We start from the raw sequence: 25006 nt of genomic DNA on the forward strand, positions 1-25006 counted from the left end.
GTTCATTCGCCAGCCCCAGGGCGGTCACTGAACTCACCACCGTCCCCGCCTGTCAGCGAATATGTGAATTTTTATCCACTTCCATTTCCACACTCGCTTCTTCGCACCGCGGGTCGGTCGATGTTCTGCGATGTTCTGCTTCGCGCACGATGTTCTTAACCCCCCCCCCGGCACACATACACATACACGGGCCCACACACAGAACCCCTGGGAGTGAGTGAGACAGAGAGCCGGTGTTGCAGTTCGTTGATTTGCGTTCTGGGCCCCCCGGTTAGAACTTTTCAGCGCCGATCATCGTCGTTCGGTGGGGGGGACTTTGTACCGAGATTTCGATTTCGTTGTGGCCGTTTTACTTTCAGGCGAAGGATCGGGCCAGCTTTAATGCTTTAATTGCACTTCCGTCTCACTCGCGCCAATCGTGCCGTGCCGTGAGCGAGAGAAGGATGATGATGATGGAATCACGGCTCAGCGTTTTGCGTGATCATCTCTCGTGGCGATCACTCGGTGGCTTTCGTCCTTTCCCGTCCATTTTGGGAACCCCGCGCGGTTCGCGCTTCATTTGCGCCACCTGCGTTTCGGTGGCGTTAAATTAGCAATAAACCATCGGAATAAGGCCCGGCGCTTCCATTAGACGCGCCAGAACGCTCCCTAGAACCCCGCCGTGGCGGTGATTGCTCGTTCTTATGCTACCATGGTGGGTCTATGCTCTCTCACCGACGAAGAAGCCAGAACCTGCTCGGTTCTGGTTCCGTGGGTTCGCTCGCTCGTTCGCTCGTTCGCTCGCGGCATTGCATAAAACTCATAAGCGCATCGATCGCAGAAGATCGCGCGCCCGCTCCCGGGGAATCGATCCGGAAGGAAGGGGCTGGCGGGCGTCAAGCGAGAGGGGGTACGTCGATGGGGTAACGACCATCATTAGAGGAGCGCGCCAAGGCACGGCACGGGCTTTTCTCGCTGTTCGCCTCGGATCGTGTGTTCCGCGATGATCAAAGATGTTGAGCGCGCGTCTAGGCCGGGTGGGAGGTGAAGGGGGGGAATAGAAAAGAAGCGCGCACAGACACACACAGAACCGAACTGACACCCCCGGGGGGGGGGGGGGGGGTGGGCGAGGAAATAGCAAAGCGGAAGGGAGCAGCAGCAGCCAACCGGATAGTCCGGGACGGAGTTGAACGGCCTCGGCTCCGGTGCGCACGTTCCGTGCATGGATATGTGTAATGGAAATCATTGATTGGAAACATTGTCTGCCAACGAACCGGTGGCCAGGGACCAAGGCGCGAGTTCTTAGCCCCCCGCGTAAGCATAAGCATTAAACATATTCTCGATCGATGTTGATCGATTCGGGAAACGCACACAGAACGGAACAGAATGTTGATTGTCACCATTGCAGGGGTCGCGGCTCCCGGGAAGGAAAGGCCCCTTCCCAGGAGTGTGTATTGGTGGGGGGACAGAAACCGAAAGAAATCCGCCCGCCCGAGAAGCGCCCCGAAAGCAAACCCCTTATGCTACGAGAAGCATAAATTTGGAACCACATTTGCATGCCGGCCGGCCCACCAAGTTGTGAGTTGTCATTTCGGACCCTCACGCACACACTGACGCACGCACTGTCCAGAACTCGCCGCGAAAGCCTGCGGCTTTCAAAAATGGTGGACGCCCTGACGGGTCCTTCAGGCCGGGAGTTTCATAACATTCGACCCGCGCGAAAGAGAGCGAGAATAGAACAGCAACAACAACAACAACAACAGCACTGGGAACAATGGCAGGCCGGCCGGCCGGGAAGGCAAATGACCTCGGGAGTGTTTTCAGTTTCGTTCGCACACCGCGAACGCGAAGAACGCGCGCAACGAAACGACGCAGAACGCGCAGTTCGCAAAAGGGTTCAACGATCTTTCGCGAGCGAGCGCGTCCACACACGTATGCGTTCCCGCTGGCCACCCCACCGAGGGGGGGGGGAGGGTCATTTGGCCCCCGGGGAGCCATCCCACACGCGCGCCCGCTGCTGGAGCCGTGGTGTGCGTAAAGGTGACCCACTGGACACACTGGCTCTAAGAGGCCCCAAGGAGTGAGCTTTTCGATGAACCCTCCTTCAACGCCGCCGATGACCGGTGCGAGTGCGTTTGTGTGCGTGTGTGGTCATCGAAAGCTCCTCTGCGTGAACTCACGCGGGTCGCAGAATGTTTGTGTTCATCTGCCGAAAACACTTCCAAGTCGAGTTCGAAGCTGGGCGTGTGTTGGTGCACGCACCGCCATCGGTCCGGACAGTTATGTATTCCTCAGGCCGTCCCAGGAGGTTACTCTGCCCATTTGCATACCGTTATGTTATGGTCGCGTTTACGGTCGCTTCTGCTGGCCGCGTTGCTTTCTGGCCTTTCTCGACTCTTTGTTGTTATGTTTATTCTAAACGTTGTTTCTCTCGGTGCAATCTCGGTTTTAGCACAATTAAAATGAAGCTTCTAATTCCCATTAGTTTGTGGTTCACTTCCGTAAAACGAGTGACCATCGGCCGGAGAGAGCAAGCAAATGTTGCTGCAGACGAAACGACGAAAGAACCTTTCCAGAATGGTCACCGTCACCGTTATGCGAGCGAGCGAGAGGGCAACAGGAAGCGTAGAGCGTCACGATTCTTCATCTCATCCCCTGGCTCTAGGCATCTTCCGAAGCGCGGTACCTGAGGACCCGGAATGTCCCGTTATGCTAGCGAACAGGGCACTCGGCAAGAGCAAGATCACAACGCACAAGACCTTTCTCTCCCGGTCCGTTGATTTACTTTCCGGTCCGGTTTACGACCGACCACCGAGGGTTTATTGTTCGAAACGGGCCATGCTGCCAGGGCAGCATAAATCACATTGAATAAAATGAAACAACTAATGCTATGCACGATAGCTTCCTAACGTATCGATCCTTCTGTCCGTTTTTTTTGCAGATCGTGCCTTTCTCCCGCATGGACATTAAACACTGAAAGGTGAGTACTGCCGGGGGTTTGAAAGTCACTGACCTTCGCCCGTCCCGACCGACCCTTGACTGTGTCGACGACCTACCGCAACGCCGGCTACTAAATTAGTAGCCAGCCCAAAACGGCCGCTCCAAGCCCCGGGTATTTACTCGAAATAAACAACCGCCCACCTGGGCCTTGCCCTTACCGGCCCCGGGCTCGTCGGAAGACGGCCCAAAACCAGGTGGGATGGAAAACAGGAAACAACCCCAAAGCAACGAGGCAAACAGTCCTTTTCACTCTCAACCACCACCAGTCGGGTGGTGGTGGTTCACCTCTACCATCACCACCACCGGGGGCGAAGTGTCAATAACCTTTAAACTTGCCACCCGACGACGACGAGGACGACGACGTCTGGCGAGCTCGTCGCAGCCCCTCGACTGGCGCCATTCAAGGATCGTGTATGTGCGGAACTCGAAAGGACTCGAAGCGCGAGGGAGAGGAGCACACACGTGTGTTGTCAAAACGGCCCAACACGGAAAGTGGAGAGAATTTGCAAAAACACTCACGCGAGAGGCCCGACTGCGAAAGAACGAAAGTGCACATATGCACACCGGCTTCGGTTGCATCGGCTGCATATGTCCCCTTGGGGGAAGGGAAAGGGAGGACCTGTGCATTGCCCGGGACCTTTTTTCGCATTGTTTTCACTGCGGGGCCAAGTGGGCCGTTAAAAAAGGACGCGAACGCTGCCTGCCTGCCAGGCGGTTCGGTTCATTAACCCTCGGGAAACAAACACACGATCCCAGCCCGAACGGACGGCTGGCAGGACGAATGTTTTGGTTTAGGACCGCGGCGTTTCCAGCGAGGAAATGGAGTGTTGTGGGGGGGTGGGCAGCAATAAAAAAGGTGGTTCTGATCTGCGTTCCTTGTTTTCACTTTTGTGCAGTCGAAGGCTTACGGGGGTCCTACAGTCGTATTTTTGAATCGTATCGGCGTTAACGTTAGTTGTTGAGGGATTTTGAGCGGATCTCTGGATCTTTTTACATTTCTTTTAGTCGATTTGTTGGTTCATTGTTGATGTGTTGTTTGTTGGTCAAGTTTGATTTGTTCGTTTATTGATTTGTATTGGGTGAAGTCAAAAGTTTCCGCCGATTTTTCACCAAATGTCAAACACATTTTGTTTTAATTATAAGAAACTTTTTTTTTAAGCAAATATGTGCCATTTTGATCGATAACCTTTTGCGATTTTTTTCTGGTAGCACCATAATTTCATCAGCGTAGAACTTCGCTGGTTTAGAAAGAAAAAATTGGGACACCTCTTTTTCACAGTCTTCTTTTGATCCTAACGTACGGCTATTAAGATGATTTTGCAGGGAACTGATCGCACATTATTGTCGTACGTGATCTGTTTTTCATCAGCAGTAATCAGCAGTCGTTTCAGAAATGGGTCGATTTCGTTACCTTTCAGCAGAGAATCGCAGATGGAAATTCGGTCCATTAAATTTTTCACCGTCAATTCATGTGACACCCAAACATCGAGCTTCTTTTTGTATCCAGTTTTATTCGAGGGGTTCTCAATTGTTTTCTGGACGATGCCTAACTCGTCAGCAATGGTATAGCTGCTAACATGCCGGTCTTGTTCAATCCTTTCCATAATTTCATCGACTTTTTCGGTATTTGGTCGACCGGAGCGAGATGCATATTTGACATCGACATTTCTATTACGGAAACGAGCAAAGCCATTCACGAGCTGATCTTTCTGAAACGGTATCCTCACCATATTAAGGTGCACAAATTTTTTTAGCTGCTTGCGACGCATTCCTCCCTTTTTTTTAAAATAATACTTGAGAATATAGCGAATTTCTTCCTTATTTTCATTCATTTTGTAGACGCTGTATTACTTGATGCGACGAGTGGTTACCGAATTCAGTGTACGCCAACGCCATTTAGCGGAAAATTGACAGCAAACTATTTACTTTACCCAATATTTCGGTCGGTCCATGGAATAGTTTGCTTAGTTTGGTAATGTTTGTTATTGTTTTGCCTTTGCCATTGTTTGTCTCAAGATTTGCTCGAATTTGGTCTTTGGTCCTGCGGAGAAGTTCTTTTTTGAGTACGGGGTTTGGGTTCTGATCTCTCTTCTGGCTGCCACTGTTGGCTAGGGAATCAGCATGGTAATTGCTTTTAACGCCTAGGGCACTGGGTATCTAGCAGTAGGCTATGCTTTTATTGCCACTTTATTGGGTGTAAGTTATTATTGATGAAAAGATTAATTGAGAGATGTTTTTCCACGGTCATGTAGTACAGTTCTGTCCCCTAAAGGAGCTTTGGTAACTCAGCCAAAGTTACTGAAAATTTAAGGGCTTTTGCTCTGGATGCTCTATTCCTGCCCGAACATATCCTGGGAAATAGGAGACAGGGTCTTGTTTTGGATGTTTTCAAATATTGAAGGTGTTTGACAAAGGTTAGTCCGTTACCGATTTGTATTCCTAGTACTTTGGCTACCATGTATCGCGGATTGTTCATATATTGTTGATCGATTACTTATCTTGTCCCTTGTAAGGTGTATCCTTTGCGGGTACTTCTCACATGTGCCGGAGAGTTTTCGATCCTTGAAGCATCTTTGTGGCCACTCGCTTGCTGACGACAACAGCTGTACTGTCGGTGGTTTTTTACGCTTGAAGTTTGAGCTTCATGTTGCTCTATTGGTGGGCCTTCTGTCCTGGCTGGAAAATGGCTGGACCGTGTGCATTCGAATCAACATTTTCCGCCTTACCGGAGGTCAGTGTTCGTCGCGCGCCGAAAAGGTGGGCAGCAAAAGGCCGCCATGGCAGCCGCCACCGCCCGATGTCGCCGCCAGTAATTGCCCACCTCCCACCCGCCCCGGAAACGGTACATAACGTGGCCGCTCATCCTTCTGTGCCGAAAAATCGAGCGTTCGGATGGCGCGACAGTCCAATCGATTGCACGCCCGGGGGTTTCGAAGCTCCATTTGTCTTCCATCGATAGGGCGGAAGTTTTCTTCGCACACACAAACCCAGTGCAGAAGCAAGCCTACTTGCCACCGGGACATTGGACCACCAGACAGACCGTCACCGGTGGGACCGTCGGGTTGGGACACCGAATGAGTGAGAGTGAGCGGGATGGCGAGCAAACAGTTCGGGATGGGAAAACGCAGCCCACGAATTTGGACGACGACGACGAAGCGAGCAGCGTAACGGAACCCACTGGCGGCCTCCGCGATGTCGCCCATCCGATAGCTATTTAAAGCGGGTCCACGGGCCGGGGGCCCCGATAATTCCCACATCCGGTCCGGGGGTTCCGGGTGCCCCGATAGCCGACGGTTCATCGACCGACCTACTGCAACCCTAACACAGGACAGTGGTAAGCCTGCATCACTCAGCGGCGCGATGTAAAATGCATGTGCAGCCGCCGGCAGCCCGGTTCCTGGCCCGACCCGATTTTCTCACTTCGCACAAAGACCACTTCGCCGAACGGCTCTTTTCCCACCGCTCTCTCTGTCTCTCAGAACGGTTCTTTGTGGGGACGCCAATTTAATGGTCCCCCCGTGTGTCTGGCCACTTCCACTCTCTCTCTCTCGCTCGCTCTCACACTCGACCATGCACCGCGAGTGCACCTGGGGTGCATTCGCAAAAGTGCACCCCTAGAAAGGGTCCGCCGCAGTCGCATCCGGTGAGAGGGATGGCGAACGAAATGAAAGAGAAACTGGACGCCGGCTGCAACGGACCGGAAGTCACCGGGTCGGTTTGGGGTAGGTTTCAGCAGACAGCTCGCTGATTATTTCGTTTTACTTCGATTCGCTTTGGGTTGCTTAAATTTACTTCCATCCAAATCATTTTATTACACTTTGTTGGTTGATTTGATGTCACCCATCGCCAGACGCCCTTTGGGTACGCCGACAATTACCGGCAGTTAATTAGCAGTGCCGATAGGGCAACAAGGAGCAGAAAGGACCTTCCCGGACGGCATCGGCGTTCGATTTCGCCCGACGGCGCGTCTCCGTGGCAGTGCTTTGTGTCTGGCGTCGTAAAGCACGGCGAGTGCATTCACCCGGCACGTCCCAGACAGCCTCCAGCTGGGTTGTGAGGGCTCCACCCTCGGCTCCCTCCTGGCGGCTAATCGACCGCAAAGGATCTCCGAACCGGTCGCTTCCTTATCCCCTCCCCACCCGGTTCCGGATTTAAGGTGACGTTCACGCTGTTCGAATGAAGCTATTGGCAGAGGCATCGAATCAGAAAGAATGGAGAAACGGATCCGGGCAGTGTAAACAGAGAACGGTGATCGGTGGTGAGAGCGAAAACAACGAAGAACAGACATCCCGCCAGACGGACGACGGCTCGGTGTCAAATCAAAACAGACGAAACAAAACAAAACGGAGCGGACCTAGGACAACATCGTTCCGCTTGCCCGCGGAGCGAAAACGGAAAACGGCGTAATTCCTCTGGGGCGAGCCCTTTCCTCACCGGGAGACAGAGAGAGAGAGAGAGTGAGAGAGCGAGTAGCACAGGACGCGCCTCTTGGGGGGGGGGGGGCCACCGAGGACACCAAGGCGGCTCCGGTTGGACTGTCCTTGGAGGAACGATTTTCTTTCTATCGGAGCCCTTTGTTGGGACTTCCGCGCGGTGCTTGACAAAACCCCCAGCACCAGACATCGCCGCTCCCGTCCCGCCGCAGCCGCCACCGCCACCGCCGGGGAACTCACGGTTTCGATAGTGTCATGCGCATTCGCCCCGCACTGCCTAATTGATGCGTATCTCTACTGCGTCATTTCCCTGCCGTGGAGGTCCTCGATTAGGTCCCCCCCGGTTCATCTCGTGGCCTCCTCTCGCCCAGGTGTCAGTCGTCGTCACCGTCGCCCCGACCCGCATCCTGGGAAGGCAGGCAGACGGCTAGACATCCGGGAGCCACCATCGTGGGGGGGGGGGGCTGCGAGGGCCTCACGACGCCGTCGCTTGGGCTAGGTTATGTAGGTGGTCCCGGGCCAGAGGGGGGTTTGTTGTGCTTTTCCCCATTTTTCCGGGCATGTAACTGCGCCAGTGACGGCGCGCAGTAAGCAGTGGAGCTTATGTTTTGTTTTCGTAAATGGCAAGGCGCGGCACGGGGCGGTAGGGCGCCCCGCAAGTGTCTAGACGGGTGGAGGGTGGGCCTGCTACCCGCCCGGTTAGCATATTGCATTTTTAACGCCGATCCCGCACCACACAAAGGACCTTCTATAGGACCCGGACCCGAACGTACCCGAATTGCACTTTATGCTGGGAGTTGGTGGGGCCATAAAGTGGGGTCTGTGGGGATGAAGGTTCTACGGCGACTCGCCGATGCCCTTAATGTCCTTACTGTCTGGTGTATGAAATGATTCCAAAATGGCCATCGCGGGCCATCAATTTTCATCCTGTAAACGGGGTCCTGATATCGCTGGTTCCGTGTGATGTTCCCCGGACTTCCGGTCTTCGGCCGGGGTGGCGCGTGTCCTTGCCTGCCGTGGTGTGTGGAAAACGAAAGTCGGAGCACCACTTGTGTGTCTCAGGTGTTCGGGCGGGCGTAAATGAGCCCCACCCCGCGTGCCGCGTGGGAAAGCACCATTCGGTCCGTCTGCCGTCTATCCGGAAGTGCCGTGCCAACAACTGCTGGGGAAGTTGGGAAAGTGATTCCCGTTCGGCGTGCGCAGCGCAGCACTTGTGCACTTGTGTGCGTGGTCTGGGTCCTTTTGGTCCTCTCATACCACCCCAGAGTCAGAGAGAGCGAGAGAGAGAGAAGGAGCGAGTCGAGGGTTCCGCAGTGACGGCGCCAACATCGTACCGTGTGCGGTAGGTTCGAGCTACGCCGAGAGTCGTGTTCGGTTCGGCCGAAGCGGGCTCGTATGAGAGCCCCCCCTCCGTGTCATAGTGGCAGACTGTAAATATTGTTGTCGTAGGTCGGGTTGTCGGGTCCTGCAGCCGTCGGCGCTGCGATGCCAGTTTAGTTGACCGTGGCGCAGAGTCCGTACCTCCGTACCGGAGAGCGTGTTGGCCGTTGGTCGCCAAGCGTCGTCAGCGTTCCGGCCATTTTGATCCCCAAAATACAGTCCCAACAGCGGAAGTGCGGAACTTGAACCAAATTGTGGCATCCGGGTTAGCTACCAGGAACCGGGTCCGGGTCTCTATAAATAGAGCCCGAGAGGGGCGAAAAAGCTATTTCCGGGACCGGCCGGCCGTAGTGACTGGTTGCAAAGAGTGAGAGTGTGTGCGTGTTACATGGTTACAGCCCCCGGTTGGGCCACAGATCGGGCCAGTTACACGTGTGGGTGTGAGGATCTTCCGGCAGGGGCCCGCGACGTACGGGCGATCCTTGTCGCTACTCGGTGGGCTCGGTGTCTGGTAAAAGTGAAAACAGAGCCACAGAGTACAGAGTGCGGAAGACGCGTACGGCTCCCAGAACGACGGACGGCGAGAGAGTGTGGTCCCTCCGTTCAGGGAGGTGTGGCCCTTGTGACGAGTGTCGGATACGGAAACACTGCTCCAGCTACTAGCCAACCGAGCGCCTGGACAACGCCACTCCACTCGGATGGGTCCGCTGGCCATGAGCAAAGGCGCCTACTGGAACGGTGAGCAACGAGGACATCCTCCATTTTTTGTTTTCGGTGCCTTAAATGCCCTGACCAGTGGCCAGTTCAGTTACATAAACAATGCGTCGTTGGTGGAGTGCCAACGGAGGGGAGAAAAAAGGCCCCCCCTAGCACTAGGCCTAGTTGCAGATCCCAGACCCTGGCAAAACCCTGACCACTGGCAACATGCAACGGGCCGCACCGACGGCGTCCGATTCGGAAGAAAAATCAATAATTTCCATTTTACATTCGCCCAACCGTCGGTGTGTGCGAGAGCGAACGGGCCACACTCGGGCCCACTCGGGCGGTATCCGCGCGGGCGCGTGTCCACGTGTGTGTGCGTGTGTTGGTGCATAGCCCGTCCTTCTCTGGGGCGGGCGGCCGGGGGGGGGGGCTCTCCCTTTGGGCCGCGTAACCGATGTAAATGGAGAAGCATGGTGGCTCACGATGAAAACAAACCATTTAAGGCTTCGTCGTCGTCGTCGTCGTAAAATCGGCTCGTGTGCCGAAAGGGACGGCTGCAGACAGGCTGCACCCGGACTACTCGGGGGGGGGGCCCCCCCCCCCCCCCCCCCCCGGAGTGCAGTCCACTTCCGGGCTGTGTTTTCGCTTTCACCAAACCAGCGCCCCGAGTAACTGTAACTGAGAGTTTTTTTCCGGTAGGAAAAAATACGGTGTGTTCCACGCCTCGGTCTCGTGGTCGGCGTGGCGTTGTTTGAAATGCCAAACGATCATCGAGCAGCTCGCTTATCGGAGCGCAATCCTGGGCTTTGAATGGTTTGTAGTTTATTTGCAGTTTTTAGTGTGAGCACCCCTTTTAAACGAACGAAAACTAATTAAGTGGCTTCGAGATCAGGCGGCTAATGAGGACCTTTGATAAGGGCGCGATTGATGCAATTGTTTAATGCAATTTAAAACGTAGAAATTCGCGCTGGAAATTGTAAACATTTAGTAAAAACTTTGCCATTTTCAAAATGGGATGCTATACGGTTGCAGAAAATTGGGGAATATTAAAAATACTAGGCTGTTCAATCGGCCATTAAAATTTTGTTCTACTACCCATTTAGTATCGACATCTCACAGTATTTTTTACAATGGAAACAATCAAGTATCGTGCAGTGATTTATTTTTTGTTTTTGAAAGGTTTATAAATAAAGGAAAATTAGAATGAATATTGAAAGTGCGTAAAGCCTCTTCACCTTTAATTAGGTGGTTATAATGGGGGTTTCTGAGTTTTAACGTGGTCGTACAAGCCTTTAAGACGATCCACGTCAAGGACGTCCAGAAACAGACACTACACCTGAAATCACAAAAAAAATACTGGATGTCGTATTGGAAAATGATCGAATCACGTAAAGAGATTTAGTATAAGGCCTCGCCATCTCATTGAGCAGTATATACAATATTTTGGCTAAAGTTTTGGGTTCAAGAAAGCTGTTTGCAAAGTGGATGCCGCATTCGCTTACAATGGAACAAAAACTCTTTCGAGTGCAACTATCTCGGCAACATTTAGAAAAAAGGGATAAAGTGAATTTTGTGCATTGAATCATCACTAGAGATGAGGCTTGGGTTTATTACCATGATCATGCATCAAAACAAGCATTTTTTTTTTATCACAAGAGCATTTTGAAAATGGCAAAAATCCATGAATTAAAGATCGATTAGTATGGCATATCGATACTCAATAGCTTGTAAAAAAAATTTAAGTGACCGATTGAAACGAAACTTCACATACGTTTATTTGAAGAGTGTACCAACATAACAAAACAAAACAAAAAATTAGGATCGTAGCATGCCACTTTGTTATCGAGGCAAAGAACTTATTGAACAGCCCAGTCTTCCAAAGGCGTGAGTCTTCAACTCAAAATGTACGAAATTTGAAAAGCTTATTAAATTTTATTTCCATCTTGTTGCTTTTGTTGGTAAGCAAAATCGGAAAACCCACCCGTCGTGCAAGAGAAGCCAATGCACCCACAACGACTGACTGTGTGGTGCGAATTTTCGAGGCCCATCATCGGGACATTTTTCTTCGAAAATGAACGTTTCCAAATGGAGTTTCCAAACGGTGACAGGAGCCACGCGCCTCCAGCTGTGTTTCTGTTACCTGTCCCCAGTTTGGATTTGAATTTGATCCCAGAGCATTCGCCTTGCCCGAGAGACGAACCCTGCATGATCTCTGTCTGGTGCTCCGGCGACTGCGGACTGACCGACACGTGCCGGTGATGATATAACGGCGACGACGACTCCGCCGGCGGAACTCGCCCATCAGGGCCGCCGGCCAATTATGGGGTGTCGCACAGACACATGATCATCGACTCCAGTTGCCGAGAGCGAACGTTCTAGACGTTGGCGCTCGCACTGGCCGCATGAAACCGAAACACGCAAACGCGAACCCGTGGGCTGCGGCTCGCCACGCGCCGGCTGTGACGCTGGACCGCAGTTCTCAAAACGATGGCGACGGCCGCAAAGTCAAAACCGAATACCCGGCATCATCCGAATCGCAGCTATTCACTCGAGCAGTTGAATAGGGCTGGCCACCCTGGCCTAATCAGTGATTGCGCGTGGCACTCACACCCTCGCACAATGCACAATGCATCGCCCGGATTGCATTCGACGATCACGTGTCGGTCAGCGGAAAACGTGACTGTCGGATGTCGCCAGCGCGCTCTCTCTCTCTCTCTCCCTGTGTGTGACAAAGCCCAGCGCTGGACTTCAGCCCATTATCACACAGCTCGGCGCGCTTCCTGATTGTTGGATGCGCTCGCCGATTGTTTGCAACCCCTTTGGTTCTGATGCAATTGCATCTTTGAAAAATATTTACTTTCGCTTGCGCGCTGGCGCTGGCCTCGAGTGCCGGCTCGTGGCTTGTCTCCCTCTCGCTCTCTCACTAATAAAAAACGGTACGAAGGGAAAAAACCCTAAAGCGTCTCGCGGGCCCACTGATAACGGGGCCACCCGGACCTGGACCTGGACAAAGCAGCTTCGCCATGTTGACATTGGTGCATTCGAAAACGGTGATAATGGTGGTGGCCACTAAGGGCCGCCGTTAAGTCATACGCGCACTCCGAGGTTCCCGGAAGCCCGGGACACCGTCGGGCAAGAAAAAGTGAAACCTCACTTGAGACCATAAATTGTGGGCCGCTGATTCGGGATGCTGATGCACACCCTTACCCAGGGCAACTCACGCCGGGGCGAAAGGGCCACTCACTGGTGAGTGAGCGACCCGATCCAGAGATCCGTGGCCCGGGATCTCCCCGGGATCAGTCACACGCTGCGGTTTGCGCCAATCGCGCCGGTTCGGAGTGCGAAACGTAAAGTGAGGTTTTTTTCCTGCGGGAAAATTTGTCGTGATTTTTTTTCCCTGAAACAAACAACCGATCAACCCGAACCCGATCGATCGTTCAGATTCTGCAAGCAAATCCTCGATGGGCGTAACATTCCGGTGACTGGTCCGGGAGACTCGACCATCAAATGTTCGACGCGTCGCAGCATCGTAACGCGCCACACATTAGCACACTCACTCAAGGTCAGTTGCTACGTTGTGTTTTGGTGTCGGTAGTGGCCGAGTAGTGCACTCGAAACACGGTGATATCCATATCTCCCGGTGCGGCCGGGGTTGCATCGCCACGTGCAACGTTCGCTGCCGAGAGCTTTGTTTCGTAACGCACGGAGAGAATCTTGCATTTGAATTGCGTGTTTTAAAATATTTCCATTAAATTTATTAGGGCCCCCTCCAAAAAAACACGTCAGCGGCCAGGCGCCTCCATTCGGGGTCCGGAAAGCTCCACACTTTTCCGGACCAAAAAGGAAGTCAAACGGACCCTTGTGTTTGTTGCTCCTGTGGTTGCAGGTTACAGTCTGACCGCTCATTCGTTTCGAAGAATTGGTGTGCTGCGCGATGCACTAATATCTAATTCACCAACACGGACGCACGCACGGTACACTAATTCATTCACTCGCCAACACAACACAGCAAGACGACCGAACCGGCAGCACAATCGGCGCAATCGGCTCGTCGTCGTCGTGGTTGGCGCTCCGGCAAAATGGTGACTTTGACCTTGCACCTAATTATAACCTCTCTATGAAACGCGTTCGATGCGCGTTGATGCACCCGCTGATGATGCATCAGCCCCGCGGCCGCGGTACTGGGCGGGAAAAATAGTTTTCTGGTGCATCGGACGATAGGTTTCAAGTTTTCAATTTTACTGCTAATAACCGATTCGGGTAACCGATTTGAACCGATTCGCAAGGTCGATGCCCACTAGACTGTCGGTGCTTTGTGTGACGTTTAAAACCGGGTTAAAGTTTCCGGTAGTTCGATCTCACTGTTCGAATCGGTCACCTCGGTGAGACGCAACCCGATCGGGACCGGACGGGGCCACAAACCCTTTTCGATTTCCGTTTTGGCATGCGCCTACCAAGCACACCAACAAGCGCACATAGAGAGAGAGAAATAGAGAGAGAGAGCTCAACGGTTGTGGCCATCTTCGTGCGATGTTTACCATCCGTGCGTGCATTCACGCTCCTGTTTCTGTGTTTGTGTGCATCCGGCGCCGGCCATGCCGGTTTTGAGTAGTGCGCCATCGTGCAACGAATAGTGCGATTAGTTCTTGCGCGCAAAGCCAGCCGAGAAGCTCTCGGATCTCTCGGGAAAAATCACCAAACATATATCGGGGCTTAGTAACCCGGGTTTCGTTTTATTACCGCGCGCTTTCCACGAGTGTCCATGCAGGAGAAGCCATTCGGTCAGCGCTGATATCCCAGAGCGAAGGGAGAGAACTTTTGAGTGAATGTAACGAGAGTGTTTAGTGTTTCGTTTGAGTGACAATCCGAAGAGGAAGGCCCAAATGCAGATATTAAGATTCGAAGTAAGTCAGTCCTCCAAAAACCAGCCGACCCATGGGACGGGGTGATGTAACTGCCCAGCGCTGAGCTTTCTGTGATGGGCAGTAAATTGATTGAAGATCGCAAAGCAGACTTGGGCTGGATTTTCCATCACCCACTTTTCGGTGACGCATGGCGCTCCCGTGGCATTGACATAGCGTAATGTTCGATGACTTCCTCCCGATCCGTCCACCATTTCCCGGTTTCAGAGTAAGCTATTTGCCTAACCTTCACTTTTCGCGCAAACAACCGTTTTTGGTGGCGGCGAATGCTGTTCCGCCATCGTCTGTCATCGAACGCCCGACATCCGGTGGCCGGGGACCGGAAACCGGCGGACGGGTAGCTGCGGGAAGCCTGCGCTGGTCTTGAGACCGGTCATTCGCCGCCTCACCGGGAGCACGCTAGTTAACCTAAACCTTGATCAGCCGATCGCCGACTTCTGGCACACAGCCGACACTAATACGCGCGGTGCCAAATTGTGCACCGGCACCGAGCGCCATTTCGCGCAAGATGGCGGACCGCACATACACAGCGACACGCACAGCCGACGCATCTTCCGTTTTTCCGTACCCGCCAAACGACGGCGACGATGAACGGGGAAGAATGTTTTGAAGGTTTTTCCTGTTTGGCTGCCACTGCACCGAAAAGACAGCAAGAGGAAGGGAGAGAGAGAGAGAGAGCGAGAGAGATGAACCCGTCACCCGTCCTACCTCAATCCGGTAGCCAGTGAGGGGGGCGAGCGAGGGTACGCAGGGTGCCCTAAGCACCCTGCGGTGAAGGGTGCGAGTGCGAGTCTAAAAATAAGTCGCACGTTCGAAAGTTTATGAAAAATCTCAATTGCTGCACTGCACTGCACCGGGTAGGGTGCTGGGTAGGGAGGTGTGTGCCCAGTGGTGGAGAGCGCCTGGTGGTGGCTGAGGTTGAGCAGCGTGAATGAAAGCGATGTAATCGCGCCGTGCCGGCGGCCGGCTCACTATTTTTGGCGTCCGCGAGCATGAAAAGTAAAAACAACGGCCCAGATCCTCGAGATCCGTTACGTGTGGTCCTGTCGAGCGCCAGAGAGAGAGAGTCCTTTTGAGTAACGCCAGTCAGTCCAGAGACTGAAACCTTCGTCCATTACCTAAGGATCTGTTGGGGATAGGTACCTTGAGAAGGATAATCATTCAACCATTTCCGGCTACACGTAACGCTACCAGTCAGTAAGCCGTGAAAAGAACAGGACATGCACTCGGTTGGTGGATCATGCGGTATCATTCGGACCCGAGAATCTAGTGCTGGATCTATGTTTCATTGTCACATACCAGAAAGTCCTTTACATTTCGTCTTTAATGATCTCATTGTAATAGAAAGTTATACAGTTAAAGTTGTGATATTAGCTGTACGTTCGTCCTGTCTAAATCCTGTCAAGCAGGCTACGCCGTCCCAAAACTGCCCTTGAAATTATCACCCCGCTGACGGATTTGCCACGCACTGTCAATTGACCTGAACCGTGTGGAGAGCGTGTGAGGTCCTCGGGGGTCCTTCGAGGACCCACACTCTGTCTGCTTTGCCGTTCATTAGAGCCCGCTCCGCTCACCTATTCTGGGTCTGGGTGCGCTCGCAGGATTAAGAAAAGAAATTATGACAGCTGTCACCCGAAGGACGAAGACAAAGAAACCCCTTTCCCTTTGTGTGTTGTGGTTGCTACTGGATCCCCCCCGACACAAGGAAGTTGCCAAGAAACACAAGCACGCCTTCACGCGGCTTCCTCGGATCGATTTACCGCGATGTCCTTTTCAGGACATCAGCGCGCTCCAGAATCTCTGAACTCTCTCTCTCTCTCTCTCTCTCGTGCCGCAAAATGGAGCGAGAGCGGAGACAGATGCACACTCTGATTACTCTCTCTCTCTCGCGCGTGGATGCTGCAAACGGATGCTGCTGCTGTTGCTATCCTTTTCTCACTGGAAGGAGTTGCCGAGCAGAACGAGATATCGACCACAGAAACCCGAACCTACCGCACCAAAAATGCATCTCTTCCGTGTCCGTGTCCTAAAACGACCGGGCGAGAGAGAACGAGAGAGCGAGAGAGTTCGAGTGGGAGGAAAAGGGAAAGCGAAAAGGACTTTGGCGCGGCACAAAAGTGGGTCAGTAGTGAGGAGTTTCGCGCATTCGGCACACAAACGCACACTTTGGCCCGGTCTCGGGCGCCGTCGTCGGGACATCGGTCGCGCTTCCGGCGTCCGTCAAAATGAGAGCACAGGATTCGAACACACTCCAGGACTCCGGTGCAACCTCCGTGGGATGCGCTTTTCCACGGCACACTTGGATTCTGTGGGCGAGATGTCGATCGATACCGAGTTGGGGTTGGGAATTGTGAGTTGCAGTTGCATTGGTGAAGGTGAGTCCATTTCACGGACCACTTTCATTCAGACGCCCGCCGCACGGTGGCCTCAGTGATGATCGTCTCATCACGGGAGTCACCACGGGCTACCCCAGAGAGACACGGACAGAGAGACAGAGAGAGAGAGGGAGAGAGACAGAGAGAGGGAGAGGTACACGCACGGAAGTTCCTGGTGGTGGCCTGTGCAGTGACACAGGCCACTGCAATGCGTCGTCGTCGTCGCCGTCGTCGTCGTCGGCCATCCGGTGGACTTCCCGGTACTTCCGGTTCGTTCGTCCTGGGCGGTCACACCAGACGATCCGCTAGTGCGTGCGCTGTGTTTGTGTTCGAATCGCAGTAACCTGAACTCCGGCGGTGACGCACTTTCCGTAGACTTCCGGAACATTCGGAGTGCACTAGCGGAAGCGTAGTGTGGGGGGGGTCCTTGGGTCCAGGGTGAGTAGAGTGTCCTGCTCCAGGACGTTCAGTGTTGTTGCATAAGTGGCCTTTACGTCAGGGGACATCAGGACACTGCGTCTGTCGGCCAGTCGGCCCATTTTGTTTCGTTCGAGTCACCACCGAGTGTCCTTCCAATAATCGCCGTCATCTCGCTAGGCGTGTGTGCTTGTGTCTGTGCGTCCTAGGAAGTGGTGTAATTCGTTGGTGCACCTTTGGTGACCTTTGGTATTTCACTTTCGTTCCACCGGAGGAGGACCACCGGGCCGCCGCTGCCGCCGCCGCCACCGCCACGTAATCACGCAATGCGGTCACGTGGAAACGGAACGCGCCGTCAGCGCAGTCGTCCTGTGTGCGTGCGGGTGTGCGATTTGTCACCTGCCTGCCACCCGGCCCTCCAATCCGACGGGCTCCCACCAGGCTCGCGTTGCAACGGGAAGGCGGCGACGAGCTCACCATCTCACGCTCACTCAGCGAGCGTGAGGAGACCGAAATTGCATAACTCACTCGCCCCGAGCGCTCACTCTCTCTCACCGTGGGGCTTCGTGTCCATCAAGCGCCCCTTCTGTTCCTGTCTGTGTGTGGGCTGACCTTGAGCCTGAGTTTTCCCAACCCCCACCCCCTCTCGCTCACTCTCTTGCCCGCTCTCTCGCTCACGCCTTTCACTGTCGCGGACAGCGCTTCACCTTGAGACAACAAAGCCGGACCAACGGACGGAGAGAGAGTGACCAGCGACCACAGATAGTAATGGGCCCCTCGCCCACCGCCTCCCCTCTCTCTTCCGCAGCTAATCAACATGTCTGGGGCAGCGAATGGAGGAGGCGCAGCAGCGGCGCGGAGCGTCACGCCGAACGGGCAGCAGGACTACGACGTGACGCGGATGCGCGAGGAGGACTTCGAGCGGCTGGCCGTCTACATCGTGCCGGACATGCCGTGCGAGAAGGGGGCCCCGGGCCGCGCCGAGAAGACCCTGCCCCGCAGCCTCACCCTTAAACCGTCGGCCGTCCTCTCCACGCCCACCTCCACGGTAAGTGTCCCGTACCGACGGCCCCACCCCAAAACAGGACACCGATCTAATGAGTCTCTGTCTCTGTCGAATCCATAGACCGAAGGCGTGTGGAGTACGGGGGTGATCCCCCGCGGGACCCGCTTCGGGCCGTTCGAGGGCTGCCGGACGCCGAGCCACCCGAGCGACAAGCAGCTGTGGCGGTACTTCTGGCGGGTGAGTTCCGTTTCCGTTCCCAAGCTCCCTAGGGTCTCTCTATTGTGTCCCTCTAGTGGTGATGGATGGTGGTGTTGGGACGCCATTGCAGTATGCGGCCATAAGCCAACTTTCGAAAGAAAGGATTTTAGTAATATTTTTCTAGAAAAGGATAACTTATCTATGACCGAATTTTGAGCCTTTGCGTTGGCTCTTTGATATCAACTTTTGCCAGCTACTTTAACGCGACCTTTAGCATAGTTATGCAACAGTAATGTAATTTTATTATACACCATTCGCAGGGTAATGGATCCTTTTTTGATACGAAAAAAATTAATATTCCCGATCCGGCACGTGTCCGCTAGGCTTAGTTTAAGGAAACATTTCCTGATGCAAAGGAGGCGCCTGGTCTCTGTGTAGTCTATGGAATGGCCATACAGAACATAAATGTAAAATGTGAACATTTGAAATGAACATGCATAAAATGCAGTGACCCTAATATGAGTTCTATTTCATTGGGTTATAGACAGTGGAAAAGCCACAGACTTAGTTTCCCTGATATAATTAAAGACTTTTTTATCATGGAGGAAAACATTAACGACGTATTTAATCCATTAATCAAGTAGATAATATCCATTAAGGCTCAGATGAAGAAATAGACACAATGCGTAAAGCACCTCGATGATATTATTACCTTTCTACACTCACAAAGCATTGGATTTTTATCAGAAATTCGACAGTTGCACTCACGATTATGCATTTAATCATTTTAGTGTAATGCAGATTGCATACTGCGCAGGCGTTTAAAAACCTTAAAATAACGAGAAAAACTCATTTATTATACTTGAACGCGTGTATTATTCATTAAATGTTGCATTCAATCAAAACACATGCAAAGAAAATAAACACGTTCAAAAAAGTCCGCCTTTCCCCTTACAAAGTCTCAACTGTGCATTGGACCCGCCTGTAAATAAATGCATCTCCAAGCGAAGGCACGGGCAGGACCTCCACCGAAGGACCTTCGGGCCGGAAGTCAGTCCCCCTGTAACCAATCGGAGTCGGAACTCCGGAGTACCGTTCCTCGTAACAAAATGACACCCCGTCTCTAATGTCCTTCTTCTCTCTCCTCTCTATCTCTACCTTTCTCTCTCTCTCTCTCTCGCCTCTCGCCTCTCGCTTCTGAACGGGTGGATGGGACGCGTATGTACAAACAACAACAACAACAACAACAACAACAACAACAACCTCAAAATTCATCTAACCCATCGGCCATCTCGAACTCTACACGCCTCTCCACGCCTCTCCTAACCACGTTCCGCGGTGTGCAGGTTCAGGAACTGCGGCACGTCTCCTACGGCAACATCAAGGTATCTATCTCTCTCCCTCTCTCTCTCTCTCGCTCGCCCTCGCTCTATCGCTATCCTCCGATCGCCCCTGGGTTGATCTCGGTGTCACTAATCGGGGGATATCCTTTCAGATATTCAAGGACAGTGACTTCTACTACCTGGACGGGTCGGACACGGCGCAGGCGAACTGGATGCGGTACGTGGCGTCGGCGTACAGCTTCGGGGTGATGAACCTGGTGGCGTGCCAGCACCAGGAGCACATCTACTTCTACACGATCCGGGACATCATGCCGAACGAGGAGCTGATGGTGTGGTACTGCCGCGACTTCGCCAAGCGCCTCGGCTACGACATCGACCCGGAGCGGGCCACCTACTCCATCTGCCGCGAGGAGGTGGTGAAGAAGAGCTACGCCAAGCAGCCGGTCCCGCCGGAGGTCGCCTACAACCACGTGAAGCACGTGATGGGCCTCTACCTGCCCGCGATCCGCAGCACGCCGACCCCGAGCCCGTCCCCGCCACCACCGACTGCGACGGCGGTGGCGCCGGCTCCTTCCGCTGCGGCGGGTCCGACTCCTGTGGCCGCTCCGACCAGCGTTCTAGTTCCTTCCAAGCACCACCCGTTGGGTCACCTGCACCACCACCACCACCACCACCAGCACCATCCGACGGTGCTGCGTGAGCCACGGGGTGGCGGTGGGGAAGTGGCGCTCACCCGCGATCGCTCACCGATCCGGATCGTGATCCGTGGGCAGAGTCCACCTCAACCGACGGCTCCAGCAGCGACGGCGACGACGACGACGACCGACGCCGACTCGCCGAAGGAGACGCTCCCGTACGAGCATCAGCTGACGCCGAACGATGGGTCGGTGAGGTCGGACGAGGGGTACCACAGCAACGGGTACCACGAGGACGGGTTCACGCCGCCGGAGGACTCGAGTGACAGTGACGAGAGCGAGCACCTCGACTACGTCCTTGACTGCTCGCAGAAGGCGATCGAGCCGAAGGAGACGCTCACCGTCCCGCACAAGGCCCTCCCGGTGGCGGGAGGGCCTCCCACGGCCCCCCCGGGCGCGTCCTCCCTTGCGGTGCCCACCCCCGTCGAGGTGGTGGGCGGGGATAAGAACGAGTACCGGAAGGTGAAGATGAAGATGCCGCTCAAGTATGAGTTCAAGAACAACAAACACTTCAAGGTGGAGAAGGAGCTGGAGCAGGAGCGGCAGCGGCAGCGGGAACGGGAGGAACTGGACGGGTCACCGGAGCTGGCGGGCGTGGGGCCCTCCGTCACGCCCGCCACCAGCACCGTGATCGTCCTGGAGCTGGCCAAACCACCGCCCGACCCGCCGCGCCCGACCACCAAGACGTACTACGAGGCGGAAGCGACGTCGACGTCCCCACCACCGGCCCCCGCTTCCGCCCCCAGCACCACCACCTTCATCCGGTACACGCCGCCCAGCTCCAGCATCCTGGAGACGATCCTGACGGGCCAGCGGGCCGCGGTGGCGGCGGCGGCGGCGGCTGCAGCCGCCTCCGGCGGTTGCGGTCCTCCGCTCCCGCCACCCCACGACGACCCGAACCGACGGCAACCGAACGCCACCCCGCCGCCCACCTCGCCCACCGAGATGGCGTACTCGTACAAGAAGTCGCAGCGCTACGGGACGGCCTGCAGCCCCGACTCCAGCTCCCAGAACCCGCAGCCCCCCGTCGACCTTCCACCGTCGGCGGCTGGCGCCGCGGCGGTCAGTGACCTTCCGCGCAGGACGCAGGTGATTCGGAGTGCGAAGCGCGAGGCACTCGAACCGCTCGAGGACGAGGACGAAGAGGAGGAGGACGAGGAGGTGGATGACGCGATGCGGCACCATGTGCCCCATCACCTCCTGCACCACCACCACCCGCACCACCACCACCACCCGCATCACTCGGAGCGGTTGCATGAGCCGCCCCGATCTCCGTCGCCCTCGCACACTCCCCTGCCGTACCCGTCCGATCCGCATCACCACCACCACCCCGCTCACCACCCCGCTCATCAACACTACCTGGGGCCGCCGCCGCCAGCACCGCCAGGATCTTACGACGGCGGTGCCGCCGCCGGCCAGGGCTACAGTATTTACCCCGCGTCCTCGAGCGTCATCAACAGCGCTTCCAGCTCCACCTACAGCCCCCCGCTGAACGGGGGCCACTACGAGAGACTGACCGGGGCGGTGGGGGCGGGCACCCCCACGTCCTCGGCGACGACGCCACCGCCACCGGCCCCGGGCACCCCGCCGTTCGTGCTCCAGTCGAAGGGGCAGCTCCCGCTGGGCCACCCCCTGATGCAGCCCCTGGCCCCGCTCACCACCACGCACCACCACCAGCACCACCATCACCCCCCGTTGTCCCCGGGCCGTGGGTCACCTCCGAGCAGCCCGGACGGGGGCTCGTACTCGTGCGGCGGGCTGAGTCCCGGCGGAGGGACCCTCAGCCCCGGGAGCCCGAACTCGCGGGGATACCGCAGCCTGCCGTATCCGCTGCGGAAGCGGGACGGCAAGATGCACTACGAGTGCAACGTGTGCAGCAAAACGTTCGGCCAGCTGTCGAACCTGAAGGTGCACCTGCGGACGCACTCGGGCGAGCGGCCGTTCAAGTGTAACGTCTGCACCAAGTCCTTCACGCAGCTCGCCCACCTCCAGAAGCACCACCTGGTGCACACGGGCGAGAAGCCGCACCAGTGCGACATCTGCAAGAAGCGCTTCTCGTCCACGTCCAACCTGAAGACGCACCTGCGGCTGCACAGCGGCCAGAAGCCGTACGCCTGCGACCTCTGCCCGCAGAAGTTCACCCAGTTCGTGCACCTCAAGCTGCACAAGCGCCTGCACACCAACGACCGGCCGTACGTGTGCCAGGGCTGCGACAAGAAGTACATCAGCGCGTCCGGCCTCCGGACCCACTGGAAGACCACCAGCTGCAAGCCGAACAACCTCGAGGAGGAGCTGGCCATGGCGGCGGCCGCCACCTCCGAGTGTCTCGGTAAGTGTCCTGCCGTCTCCTGCAGCCGTGTGCACTATTCATCACAAAACCAAATCAGTCAAAAGGAATTGAAAAAGACTTAACGCTTAGCACTTGGAACTAAAACTAATGACGGAAAACATAGGCGACGAGTAACTTTGGGGATGAAAGACTTACCAAGAAGACCAAGACGAAAGCAACAACAAAATTGGCAAAAATATATTGCAGGCCAAGAAACTATCAATCTTTTGCTAGAGTTCCGTGAGCTACTTTGAGTTGCTGTTGAGATCCTTCTGTTCATGATATATTTTACGCATTTTTTCAATGTGAACGTTGGAGCCAAATTTCGATTTTTTTGCTATCCAAAAAACTGGATAGTTTTTCGGCAGCGGATCAGATTTTGACAAAGAAAGCAATCAAAGCAAAAACAAACGAACAGTCACATCACTCACTGGAGCTTACGGAATTCATCGCCCAAACGCTGCTAGTGTGGACGCTAGCATAGCAAAAAACCTGTAGAAAAACTCATAGTGTGGACCAGACGTTAAACAGATGGCTCTAGGGGCCGCTTTTGGACCTCCTAGTTTTGCCTTTTTTCAACATTACCTTGTTTTGATATCAGGTGAATGATTTCAGGACGAAAAAAAAAATTCATTTGGTTAGCAACCCAACTATAAAAAGGTTAGACCATCGCCCCCATCATGAAACTCAATCACTTGACTTCTCAAACTCAAATGGCAAACTCACCTCCCGGCATCACAGTTTTCAATGAGAGAAGCTCCGAAGCTCAAAGCTTAAACGTGAAAACGTGGCAGGCCAAGAAACTATTAATCTTTTGCTAGAGTTCTGTGAGTTACTTTGAGTTGCTTTTGAGCGCTTTATGTTTACGGGATATTTTTCCGTTTCGATGGTATTTTTTTCAATTTGACAATTTACGCCAAATTTCGTCAAATATTTTTTGCTTTCCAAAAATATGGCTAGATTTCTGACAGCAGATCAAATTTTGACAAAAATGGCACTAGAAGGAGAAGGAAAGGAAACTGAAAAATCAAATCATAAACAAACGAACAGTCACATCACTCACTGGAGCTCACGTAAGTTTTCGCCCAAAAGCTACCAGTGTGGACGCTAGCATAGCAAAAAACCTGTAGAGAAACTCATACTGTAGACGAGGCGTGATGGCACCAGAAAGGTGTGGTAGCTCCGAAAACCTGGTGAACCCTGGTTAATTAAGATCGCCGGTGACAACAAATTCCCAATAAAAAATGGTCAGAAGGCCGAGTTTTTTCTGCAGCGCGATGGAGGCGCCAGGTGGGGCTCGTTGACCACTGAACCTGGCGTCTCCATGGCACACAAAGCAAAACTGGTTCAGGATACAATTCCAAGCCTAAAGACAGCAACCCTTGCAAACTTGCGGTGTATGGCCTCAATACGATCAACAACACAAGCATACTCAAGGATCGAACGGACACAGTTTTCAGGCACATCACGTCCCGGAACTCAGAATGCGTGCTAGGCTTCAGCTTTGAATCACACCTAGGTCCACCACTCTGACCCTTCCCTTTATCCTGTTTCTTCCAGACAAGGACGGGCAGCCGGAGGGTGACGGCAAGTTCTACGAGATGCACCACCACCACCAGCAGCACCCGGACCACAAGTCACCGGAATCTCAGCAACCGGCGCTTCCGCAGGCGACGCCGTCGCCGTCGCAAGTGGCCGCCGGCAACAACAACAGCCCGAGCAGCACCAACCACAACTTGCCGCCGGCGGGAGGCGGTGGTGGCCACCACCACCTCCACTACGGTGTGCCGCATCACTACCATCATCACCACTACCAGCAAGCGGCGGCCGGACCGGGGGTTCCCAACCCGGGCGCAGTGACGACGGCGGCTCAACCATCGTCGGCCAGCGGCGGTGCACCGGAAGCGGCACCCCGCCCGAGCGTGATCGAGTCCAGCCAGCCGATGGTGATCGAGTGTACGTAGCGGCCAGGGCGGAGGAACTAAGGTGTGTGCGTGCGTTGGGGGGCCGCCGTAGGCTACTTAAGTGGGCACAGGCCTGCGGGTGGGATGATGTCATTGTAAATATATGTAGGGCGGCGGCGGCGGCGGCCAACATGTGATTAAACTCTTGTTCTATGTTCTCTCCGCCTTTTTTGTGTTTGTTTCGTGTGTGAGAGAGAGAGAGAGATAAGGAGAGGGATGTTGGGACCCTCTGTAGTATGTAGATAAATCGAAACGCATCAAAG

General features: G+C 54.4%; 1 protein-coding gene across 1 annotated transcript; it reads left to right on the top strand.

Moving 5' to 3' along the window:
* Positions 1-12957: 12957 nt before the first annotated feature.
* LOC131215755 (uncharacterized) lies at positions 12958-24743 on the top strand. The gene is made up of 7 exons (XM_058210151.1): positions 12958-13056; positions 18017-18256; positions 18335-18451; positions 19759-19797; positions 19908-20804; positions 20880-22779; positions 24340-24743. The coding sequence occupies exons 2-7, from the start codon at positions 18026-18028 to the stop codon at positions 24741-24743; spliced, it is 3588 nt and encodes a 1195-aa protein (XP_058066134.1). The 5' UTR covers positions 12958-13056; positions 18017-18025.
* Positions 24744-25006: the final 263 nt, after the last annotated feature.

The sequence above is a fragment of the Anopheles bellator genome, chromosome 1, assembly GCF_943735745.2.
Source record: "Anopheles bellator chromosome 1, idAnoBellAS_SP24_06.2, whole genome shotgun sequence".
Classification (NCBI taxonomy): Eukaryota; Metazoa; Arthropoda; class Insecta; order Diptera; family Culicidae; genus Anopheles; species Anopheles bellator.

Excerpts from the sequence above, each read along its gene's own strand:
- LOC131215755 (XM_058210151.1), top strand. The coding sequence starts at position 18,026 with ATGTCTGGGGCAGCGAATGGAGGAGGCGCAGCAGCGGCGCGGAGCGTC. Across the intron at positions 18,452-19,758 it reads TGTGGCGGTACTTCTGGCGG|GTTCAGGAACTGCGGCACGT; the intron begins GTGAGTTCCGTT and ends CGCGGTGTGCAG. Across the intron at positions 22,780-24,339 it reads CGCCACCTCCGAGTGTCTCG|ACAAGGACGGGCAGCCGGAG; the intron begins GTAAGTGTCCTG and ends TGTTTCTTCCAG.